The sequence below is a fragment of the Neophocaena asiaeorientalis genome, unplaced genomic scaffold (assembly GCF_003031525.2).
Source record: "Neophocaena asiaeorientalis asiaeorientalis breed wild unplaced genomic scaffold, Neophocaena_asiaeorientalis_V1.1 scaffold152, whole genome shotgun sequence".
Classification (NCBI taxonomy): Eukaryota; Metazoa; Chordata; class Mammalia; order Artiodactyla; family Phocoenidae; genus Neophocaena; species Neophocaena asiaeorientalis.
This window is the reverse complement of record NW_020185338.1, coordinates 10,114,072-10,125,481: the sequence shown is the minus strand read 5'-3', so window position 1 is coordinate 10,125,481 and position 11,410 is coordinate 10,114,072. Positions and strand designations below refer to the sequence as shown.

The 11,410-nt window shown below is 38.4% G+C and overlaps 1 protein-coding gene across 1 annotated transcript in view; it reads right to left on the bottom strand.

The window, feature by feature from the left end:
* SEL1L (SEL1L adaptor subunit of SYVN1 ubiquitin ligase) overlaps positions 1-11,410 on the bottom strand; it is a 56,804-nt gene that overhangs the window by 11,368 nt on the left and 34,026 nt on the right. Inside the window, exons 11-18 of the mRNA XM_024736289.1 lie at positions 10,412-10,468; positions 8,029-8,097; positions 5,241-5,318; positions 4,127-4,189; positions 2,727-2,814; positions 2,255-2,403; positions 1,208-1,373; positions 610-684 (exon numbers count right to left, since the gene is read on the bottom strand). Coding sequence (XP_024592057.1) covers positions 610-684; positions 1,208-1,373; positions 2,255-2,403; positions 2,727-2,814; positions 4,127-4,189; positions 5,241-5,318; positions 8,029-8,097; positions 10,412-10,468 — 745 coding nt within the window. The remainder of the gene's footprint in view (positions 1-609; positions 685-1,207; positions 1,374-2,254; positions 2,404-2,726; positions 2,815-4,126; positions 4,190-5,240; positions 5,319-8,028; positions 8,098-10,411; positions 10,469-11,410) is intronic.

The window sequence follows — 11,410 nt, the reverse complement described above, 5'->3', positions numbered from 1 at the left end:
GCAATGAGAAGCCTGTGCACGGCAAAGATGAGAAGCCCCTGCTCACAGCAACTAGAGAAAGCCCACACGCAGTAACAAAGACCCAAGGCAGCCAAAAATAAATAAATAAAATAAATAAATTTATTAAAAAAATAATAAAATAAAATAATTCAACTGGACCATTGTTTAGGCTTGGAGAAAGGGATAGGCAGACGATGTTGAGAGTAGTATGTGTGAGAAAGAACTATTCAAATAAAAAGGAGTGGGGAAAGGCTGAAATCTTAGGTTTTACACCTATAGTCTATCACACGTTCTATTCAGTTCTCATTTAGTACAACATACTAGCCTCCAACTAAAAACCAAAGAGTAAAGCGTAGTATGATATAAATGTCCAGTACGATAAAGACCTTGCAGTTCAACTTAGAAACCCTGGGACTGGAACTTCCATTTTAAGAATGAATACCAATCATGAAAGCAAACAAGTTAAACTATAGTTAGTAACTCTGCTTAATTTTAAAGTGGTGAATGACATGATTTAATCTTTATGTGAGATTAAAAACAAACAAACAAAAAACAATAAAGAAAGGTCCCTGGGTAAAATTCTTATCCTAGAATTAACCAACCACTCACCTTGTGAGGCGGCCCGGTTCCAGTGTAGCAAAGCTCTGGGATAAGTTTCATTCTCACCTACGATGGTTGCTTCTCCTACAAGGAAAGTTGAAATACTAATCAGGTGTTTAAGGAAAGGCCCTAGACTTTAGGCTTTATCTGCAAACCAGGGTGGATACATGGAGCATAATTTAAATAAGTACTGGGATATAACAAATATTAAATGAAAAAACTATTGAAATTAAGTATGGGAATAAAATACTGAGTTCAAAGGAATCATTGCATTCAGGGCAACACTACTTCCTGAGACACATTTTCACCACAGAACTAATAACGAGACTACTGAAACACTAGAGATCTACATACCACTGGAAAAGCAATGTTTCTGCATCTGCTGTAGTTTGAAAAATATATTTACCGAAAGCAGTTAATTTTATGATGGACGTCAAATCCATTTCTATTGTCAGCTGTATAAAACTAACTTTGATGGCTTAGAGATCTGAGGTAAAATAACTTGAGCATGTGTGCTGTTATGTTCTAGTTATAATAATAGAGAAGTATCTTTGTGGCTTTCCTTTTTAAACAGGTTAACCCAAGGCAGGACTAAAATGAACCTTACTCTGATCGAGAATGAAGGCTGCATTGCTTTGTGCCACTTCATAGCCTTGCTCCGCCAGCAGGAGGTACTGGATCACTGCGGCATTGTAGTCACCATCTTTATAGCTGTTATAGGCAGTCATGAGCCTCTCAGACCACCGGCCCCGTTCACATACATTCTTAAACAACTATAAAAACAGGAAAAAAAAATCAATACAAAATTAAGAAAGATATGTTGGAAAATCATTTTTGCACTTGGCTATAAGCAATTGTTTAGCTTGCTCTCTCAATCAATCTCTGGCAGTTTTACTAAGTATATATATAAAAGTCTGGGATATTTATTTGAAGCTTTTGAAGCTTTCACCTAGTCTTTAGAACAGGTTTATAAAAATAACAGCAAACAATTATATACCATTTACTCTGGCCAGGCACTATCCTAGTGATTTATGTATAGTATGTATATTGACTCACTTACTCCTCCCATGAGGGACCACTCTCTTATGAGGTAAGTCCTAGTAACAAACAGCTCCATTTTACAAGCGAGGAAACTGAAGCATAGAGTGGTTTAGAAACTTTGCTAAGTGTTTAACAATGTCCTTCTAAAGTGCCAATTACGAGAACGCTAACAACGTTCACTTAACGTACACTTTTTGATGCTGACCATGTCTCAGATACTGTCTTAGGTGTTAGAGAGACTGTAGACAATAATATCTGCCCTTATAAACGCTGATTCCAGGAGGGAGAGACAAATGGAATAAGTGTGATTCTAACACACAGACCCTCGGAGCCTTCTTTCAGTATACCAGTGCTAGTTGGCTAAGTCTGTTTCTACTCTAGAAGAAATCATGCAAAGAAAACCAGAATTAAAACAGTAGGATTGGGGGTGGGGCAGGAGGGAGGTCCAAGAGGAAGGGGATATATGTATACATATAGCTGATTCACTGTTATACAGCAGAAACTAACACAACATTGTAAAGCAATTATACTCCAATAAAAAATAAATAAAACAGTAGACTTTCCTACGGGGCAAATTAATTTCCTACATACAGGTTGGTAGAAAAGCCCTTACCTCCACTGCAGTGTGACACGATCGCATTACACCTGTGCCGCTGGCATGCATCTGAGCTAGGTTATAGAAAGCCAAGATATGGCCTCCCTGAGAAGCTAAATTAAAATACTTCAAGGCCTGTTTATAATCCCTCTTGACTCCAATGCCATCTGTAAGGAAAATTACACGAGAGGTTAGGAATAGTCTTAAATAAGATTTAGCTGAAGCGTCAGAGAAGCCCTACACAGGAATAAAACTAAATGAAATTCAGAATTCTTACTCTGGAAAGATGTGAATCTTATTAATATAGATTTGTACATCAATACAGATTAATATACTCTACAATGAAACACAAGATGCACACATCATTGTATTGGGAGGACATTAATCAGCTAGAAATTTGATAGCTCTCACTTCCATATCACAGTGGCATCTAGAGGAAAATAGGTAATTTAGATTTGATGTGTCCATCATTAATTCCAGTGTTACTTACTATAGTACATGGAGCCAAGCTGTAGCTGCCCATCCACCCAGCCTTGTTCAGCAGCTTTCTGGAAATACTTCAGTGCCAGATCATAATTCTGTAGAAAAAGAGGTCATATGATCACATGGTAAGAAAGCTCAAAAAGCTGATATACTCAGAAGTCAGGAGATTCATTCATAAAAAGAATTAACAAGGCATACAGAAAATATTCTTAAAATCATTAGAAGGATGACCTTCTAATTTTTTATAATACAAAGATGGTAATATTTTTTAAGTCATGGGGGATTAACATTTAGGACTGTTAAAAAAAGCAAATATACTCTTTTGTGAAACAATTTGCATGTCTGCTCTCAGAAAGCATAAACAACACTAGTAGAACAGGCGGCCAGAAATTAAGAAACAGTCATTGTATCTTTTCAATTAACCAACGAACCCTTTTAAACCTCAATATTTCTAATATTAAATAAGAAAAATTCTCTCCTTATTTGTTCTTCCCTGGGTAGCTTATCAAACATTATATGATTATTAGATTTCAAATATCAGACATATCCCCAAAGAAAAATGAAAACAAAGGTCACTACTGGACTTCAGTACCCTAAAATGACTAGAAGGAATCAAAATGAGACCACATTACTGTCTTTTGTGCTAGGAAATACCTACAGATTAGAATTCTATACCTAGCTCTTAGTTTCGGGCCCAAATTAAAAGAACGTATTGCTTGGAGAGACCACACAGAGATGAGGATCCAGGAGCATCCAACGTGAGCAAGTAGCACAGAAGAATGAAGAGCAATGGCCCAGGAAAACCAAGACAGCCCCCGGGAAGAAAGAGTTCAAGTAAGGTAGAACCAAAAGATGTCCTGTGGGGCTGACACTGAGGAGGTTACTGGTGAGCTATGTACAGCAGTTACATGAGGTAAAAGCCTGACTGTTGAGAGCTGAAGAGTGAATGGTAGCAGCTCACACAGTTCATTCTCTGGGGAAACGTGGCTTTGCAGGAAAGGGCTGGAGAGAAGAGAGGTGGTAGCTAGAAGGGCAAGGGGTAGAACAGAAAGTTTTTCTCCCTCTACATGGGAGGACTTAAGAATTTTCTTAGGCTTGGGTGAAGAAATTAGCAGGGAGATATTTAAGTCTGGGAGAGATGGCAGAGTAGGTGGGGTAGAGAGCATAGATGGAACAATGAGAAACAGCTTCATACCTTGAGGAGAAGGTGCCAGAGACACAGCTATTCTAAGAAGGCAGCTGCTATGGTGGGATGGGGTAAGGGGTGGTAGGGAACCAAACTCAGAGTTTCAGCTTTGCTTATAATGAAACAGCCTCACCTGGGCTGACTGGGAGCTAGTTAAGGAATACTTCCCTATCTCACCAGCTGACTGCTCATTAAAGTCAGATGTCAGATTGAAGACTTACAACTTGAACTCCTCTCCCGTAGAGGTAAGCCATTCCAAGCCCACTCTGTCCAACTGGGTTGCCCTGCCAATCAGAGACAAAGTGAAAGATTCATTACAAAATAGGCGAGAATAAATGACTGCAAAAGAAATAATTTACAAGCACATTCAAAACACGTTTTAGTACTTTTCAATTTAAAACAAAATTTTCTCCTTCCCATCAGACTAAACATGATACTGAGTTTTAGAGATTTGACTTTCAGTAATTGCTGAAAAAGAGTAAATAGTAAATTCACTTACAATTAACTTTTGGTGACTTACCTTATGACTATCTGTTTCATGAATTTATGATATAAAACATGACATGTATTTAATCTTTTCAAAATTAAAAGTAGGTCTTTTTTTTCTTTTTGGTAGTTTTTCACTGGTAACCTCCCACCCCAATAAAGAAGATGCTGCCATGGGGCAGAATCAACAAATTAATATTGGGATCAGGTGGCAAGGATATGCTTAAGACTGTTGGAATGTTGTGGAGCAAAGACAATCATTGTTTTGAGACCGAAAAGAGAAAAATCTAGTATTCACCTAAACTCAGAAGGACAGAGGCATCTTTAAAAAAAGTGTCACAGTGCCCCTTTGGGAAACACTCCACTGACATTTGGGACTACAGTAACATGTACTAGTTGACAAAGAGGTCAGTGTACACACTGGAGCCAGAGGATCTTAAATATTCATAGGCAGCTTTCTCTGGGCCAAAGAAAGCCTAACTTATGTATCATGGTTATCAAAACTACCCAGTCATGTAAGCTTTAAACCTCAAGTTGCAACACAAATAGGATAAATTATATAACACCCAATTCCATGACTAAAATCATTATTTCCCTGATCAGGAAACTTCTCAATGAAACTGAAACAGAGAATTAATAATCAATAATCCAGTCCCTAAAAAAAATACATACTGCTTTTTACCAAGTAGGTTTCTTCTAGCCAATTCATCCATATGAATCATACTTACATAAGCACTTCCAATAATTTATGAAGTCGATTATGACTAACCCCCTTAACACAATAAACTTTCTTATTAAAATAATAGTAATATGGTACACATTTCAATATACTGAGTCATGAAGTCTTACCATGTCAGCAGCTTTTTTAAAGTAGTGAAGAGCTGTCTCATTACTCTGAGGTACAATATCGCTTCCCTCTGAATACATCTGAAAAACAGACCCCAATTTCAATATGAGCTGTAACCTTCTCTCCAATTACATTTTTCTCCTATCTCAGCTCATTCTGGGTTTTGTTAGATTTCATGGAATCTTTCAAAAAAGTTTAAAATTCCCCACAAGATATTTTAGAATTAAAAGCAAAACCTTAAAAGTAGACATTTTTATATATTCTATGTCATGTCAAATTAATGACTTATCTATAAACATGAATATATAAAATCAGTTCACTGATCAAACTCAAAAGAAGAAATTTTTTTTATTAACTACAGTTATTTTATTTTATTTTTTAAACATCTTTATTGGAGTATAATTGCTCTACAATGTTGTGTTAGTTTCTGCTGTATGACAAAGTGAATCAGCTATATGTATACATATATCCCCATATTCCTCCCTCTTGCGTCTCCCTCAATCCCACCCTCCCTATCCCACCCCTCTAGGTGGTCACAAAGCACTGAGCTAATCCCTGTGCTATGCGGCTGCTTCCCACTAGCTATTTTATATCTGGTAGTGTATATGTCCATGCCACTCTCTCACTTCGTCCCAGCTTACCCTTCCCCCTCCCCATGTCCTCAAGTCCATTCTCTACGTCTGCATCTTTATTCCTGTCCTGCCCCTAGGTTCATCAGAACCATTTTTGTTTTCTTAGATTCCATATACATGTGTTAGCATATGGTATTTGTTTTTCTCTTTCTGACTCACTTCACTCTGTAGGTCCATCTACCTCGCTACAAATAACTCAATTTCATTTCCTTTTATGGCTGAGTAATATTCCATTGCATATATGTGCTACATTTTCTTTATCCATTCATCTGTCGATGGACACTTAGGTTGCTTCCACGTCCTGGCTATTGTAAACAGCACTGCAATGAACATTGTGGTACATGTCTCTTTTTGAATTATGGTTTTCTCAGGGTATATGCCCAGTAATGGGATTGTTGGGTCATATGGTAGTTCTATTTTTAATCTTTTAAGGAACCTCCATACTGTTCTCCATAGTGGCTGTATCAATTTACATTCCCACCAACAGTTCAAAAGAGTTCCCTTTTCTCCACATCCTCTCCAGCATTTATTGTTTGTAGATTTTTTGATGATGGCCATTCTGCCCGGTGTGAGATGATATCTCATTGTAGTTTTGATCTGCATTTCTCTAACGATTAGTGACACTGAGCATCCTTTCATGTGTCAAAAGAAGAAATCTTAAACCCTGAGACAAATCTTTCTTCTCACTCTGTCCCAGCGCAAATGGTTGAACAATTGCCTGGGATAAGTGATTAAACGAGGAAAAGAAGAGCCGATAGCAATGTCCACCTTCCTTTCTCCTCTACCACTGCTTTCCCCACGATAAGATGCAGGGTATGTCTTAAATTCAGGAAAGGAAATAACTAAAAGGTTGTCTTAAAAGGTTTCAAGCACTGAATGTCTATATAGTACCAGGTACGGGAACTGATAAAAGGGCCAGGAGAAAGGAAAACTGAATGACCAGTAGTACTGTTTTTATCAATGTAAGTATTAAGGAAATAAAATCTTTTTTTGAGATAAGGAAAATTAGTAAGTGAGAGCAAGAATCGAGAGGGCTGAAATGAAAAGTTGTTAAATGCTAACAAAAATAGATAGGCAGTGACTTCCCTGGTGGCACAGTGGTTAAGAATCCACCTGCCAATGAAGGGGACACGGGTTCGAGCCCTGGTCTGGGAAGATCCCACATGTCGCAGAGCAACTAAGCCTGTGCGCCACAACTACTGAGCCTGTGCTCTAGAGCCCGTGAGCCATAACTACTGAGCCCATGTGCCACAACTACTGAAGCCCACATGCCTAGAGCCCATGCTCCACAACAAGAGAAGCCACCGCAATGAGAAGCCCGCGCACCGCAAGGAAGAGCAGCCCCCGCTCGCCACAACTAGAGAAAGCCCACGCGCAGCAACAAAGACCCAACACAGCCATAAATAAATAAATGAAAAAAAAAAAGATAGGCAATACCAATTTCTATGCTGTAACAGGAAGTCTAAATGTAAAGTTCTCAGGTCCCAAATGACTAGCTGTGGCAAATACTGGTTAGATCTTCTCTTTGTAAAAGCTTTTGAGATATATAGTCTATCTGAGCCTCCTAACCTTAGGACTTGGCTATAGATGAAAATATCCATTGGTTTATAATGTGTTGATTTTCAAAATAATGAAAAAAGGAAGTTTTGAGGTTATGCCATGACATATGGAATCTATTCATTAAGTATCTAGACTTAAAGGTTCCCTTGCTTGAGAAAAGAACTGCATTGAGAGGTGGGTGATGGCTATCATATTTAAGACAATTAAGAGGTTTGCAGACACATTTCTACACACTCTAAATGTCTCTTATTCAGCATGAAAGTAAACAGGTAATTATGACAGACTTAGCAAAAAACTGCACAGCATAAAGAATAAATTCCTTATTACTGTGTATAATACACAGAAAGTAGGGGTGCAGACAGTGATAGCTAACTTCGATGGAGAATTAACATACTGACAAGCAAATGCTATGTTACCTTTAAGTTACTTAAGAAAATGCCTCAGAATAGCACTTATCTTAAGACAAGATATAATATGCTTGTATTGGAAATTTTATTTTCAGCTTATATTTGGTAAATTGTAGACGATGAATACAATACGTGCTTACTATGTGAACACCTCTTGCTATTACAGAAAATGTTCACAGGATGTACAGTACCTTTCCCAAGAAGGCCATGGCATGAGAATTGCCAGCATTAGCTGCTAAATTGAAGTAGTCAAATGCTCTCTGTGAGAAAGGAATTTATGAAAATTATTAGTTGTTAATAGAACTTGCCCTTGGCTTTTAACCAAAATAATTACCTCAGGAACATTTTTAAAAATCTTGTTATACTGCAGTATCTCAGTTTAAGTAAATGACAACACAACGTCTCCTGGATGTCTGAGGTACCCACCCCACTTCCCTCTCATATCCAATCCATCACTAAGTCCTATTTCTTTCACCACCAAATACTGATACATCTTGAATCCATCTACCATCCTCCATTCCCATAATTCTAGTGTAAGCTGCATTATCTCTCAGCAGAACTTCTGGAATGCACCCCTCCCTGATCTTTCTGCTTTTATTCTTGGGGTCATCCAAAGCAACTGTTCTTAAATCTCAACATGCTGGTCCTTCCAGCCCCTTGAAGTGCTGCAGGGAATACACTGACGTGACCAGACACTGTTTATCTCAGTACTGTTTCACCTTGTTCCCTGCACTCTGGGTACACCAGCCATGTTCCTTCCTGCCTCAGGACCTATACACATGCTGTTCTTTTTGGCCTGGAATGATCGTATTACCTCCAAGGTTCAACTTAAATGTCATCCACGTCTCTTCAGAGACAAGTGCCACCTCCCCCTCATTAACCTATCATTGGACTCATTAATTCTCCTTTGTAACAATAATCACAATTTATTACATATTTGTTGGTGTGATCATTTAAAAATTACCTAATGCTTCTATTAAACTTGAAGCTCTGTAAAGGTAAGGACCAAGGGTAAGGTCCAGCATTGTATCCTGAATGCCTTGCAGTGAATGGGACAGGTGGTACTCAAATATTAGTTGAATTCATGCAATTATATATTGGGAACTCCTTTTCTTCTGTGAAAATTTATCACTGTGTAATTGTTTCACAGGTAGGCAGCATACACCATCAAGAATATCCCAAAACTTGTTGTGTAATGGTATGTAGCAAATTCTTAACCAGAATTCTGTTCTCTCACCTGACACTTTTACTAACCAGTTCATCTGATGCTTCACTGGCCGAATGACATGTAATTTTACTGACCTAAAGACACTTAAAGTTGTCAAAATGCTGTTTGAATAATAGTTTTAAAAGGCATCAATATTTGGTATAGTTTTAGCGATAAATGTATTTTGTTACAAACTAATTCTTAAAGTTGATATAGTGCTTGAAATAACCTTAATTAGAATACTTAACTGGTGTGGTAGAAAAACAGTTCCATTAGTTTGAAGAACATTTATTGAGAACTTAATATTATACATGCTAGGCACTGCCAGGTGCTGGGAATGAAGTGGCAAACAAGGCAGACATAGTTCATGCTGTTTTGGACCTTATATTCTAGCAGGGGAAACAATTACATAATTAACTAATTTATAATGGACAAAGGCCACAGGGAATACAGATTTTCAGAAGTCATAACTGTGGTCCATGATCTATTCTTGAAGTGGGGTTGTGGTCAGTGGAGACATTCAGGGGAAGAGATCCTGGAATTGAGTTCTGGAGAATAGCTAGGATTGTTACGTGAATAAAGGAGGTGGGATAATAATATTCACTCTAGTCAGAGGGACTGGCCTTCCAGAAGTCCGGAGATGGGGAGGTTCTTAATATTTTCAAAGACCTGAGAAAAGGTCCGTGTGCCTGTGACTCAGAAAGCAAGGGGCTGGTGAGGTAAATAGAGACTGGTACAAGGCCTTGGAGGTCATGTTAAAGGTTTTGGTTTCCAAGCTACTAGAAATCACAGACCACTCAAGAGAGTTTTAAGCAATGGAACTGCACGATCAGATGCACAGTTTACAAAGACAGGCTATTGCTTAGGAAATGCAGGCGGGTAATTATTCACACAAGTGATAGGTATATTGATGGCAACAAGGGAAGAGACGAGAGATACACAGGACAAAAAGCAGACCAAAATTGGTGAGTGGGTATGGGTCTGACCGCTATAGTTGTACACTCCTAATTTCTCACAAACTCAACACTGAATTTTCTTCAGTTCTAGGAAATATTTTCCAATAGGAGTTTTCTAAGACATACTTCTATCACAATACCTATAGAAAACCAAGGCATTGTTGATGCATTTTCGGCCGTATTGAGAACTAGGTTTTGGAATTAATAAAACCTTTCCCATCACTACGAGGTATGATCACATTTTTGTTCCTCAGTTTCCTCAGGGGTTAGATCTTGAAAGCTCATTTGTGACGTTACCAACATCCATTAATCACAAAGTTTGGTATTGTCACTGACTTAGCAAGAAATATATCTGGAGCATCATTTCTTGCTACAATATGAAATGTAAAGCCCTAAGAACAGGAAGGTTACCTGATGGTTTTGTTCTACTCCACGGCCTCCGTGCAGATGCAGCTGTCCCAGACCAACCTGAAAATGAAAAAGGAGGCAAGAGTAAATGGCAGCACCTGCCTCTGGCATGTAATGAAATTAGACCAACAGGAAACCATTTGGTCACAAAAAGGTTTCTGTTCACAACACAGAAAATTAAACATTTAGTCTTAATTCCCTAAGATATTACTCTAACTTACATTTTTTTTTTTGTTTGTTTTAAAGACCCTTTTGATGTGGACAATTTTTTTTTTTTTTTTGCGGTACGCGGGCCTCTCACTGTTGTGGCCTCTCCCGTTACGGAGCACAGGCTCCGGACGCGCAGGCTCAGCGGCTATGGCTAACGGGCCCAGCCTCTCCGCGGCATGTGGGATCTTCCCGGACCGGGGCATGAACCCGTGTCCCCTGCATCGGCAGGCGGACTCTCAACCATTGCGCCACCAGGGAAGCCCGATGTGGACAATTTTTAAAGTCTTTATTGAATTTGTTACAACATCACTTCTGTTTTATGTTTTGGTTTTTTGGCTGAGATGCATGTGGGATCTTAGCTCCCTGACCAGGGACTGAACCCACACCCCTTGCACTGGAAGGCGAAGTCTTAACCACTGGACCACCAGGGAAGTTCATATTCTACATTTTAAAAAAACCTAAAAATGTCTGCTTTTAGTTGCAAAGTATCCTGAAATAGAGGTGAAATAAAGGCATTTCCACACAAACTAAAGAAAAGTTCAAATCTTTTGAACTCAAGAGTATTCTTTAAGAGGGAAAATTATCCTGGGAAACCTGGAGATGCAGTAAGAAATAAAGAACAAGAGAAACGTAAATTTGTGAGTAAATCTAAATTGGATGGACTATATAAAATAATAGTATCTTGTGGGGTTCAAAAACATATAGGATTAAAACACAGACAAACTCAAACCAAAATAGGGTAAGAAAGGTGAGAAAAAGGAACTTGGAAAAGCAAAATAAAAGTGAGATAGA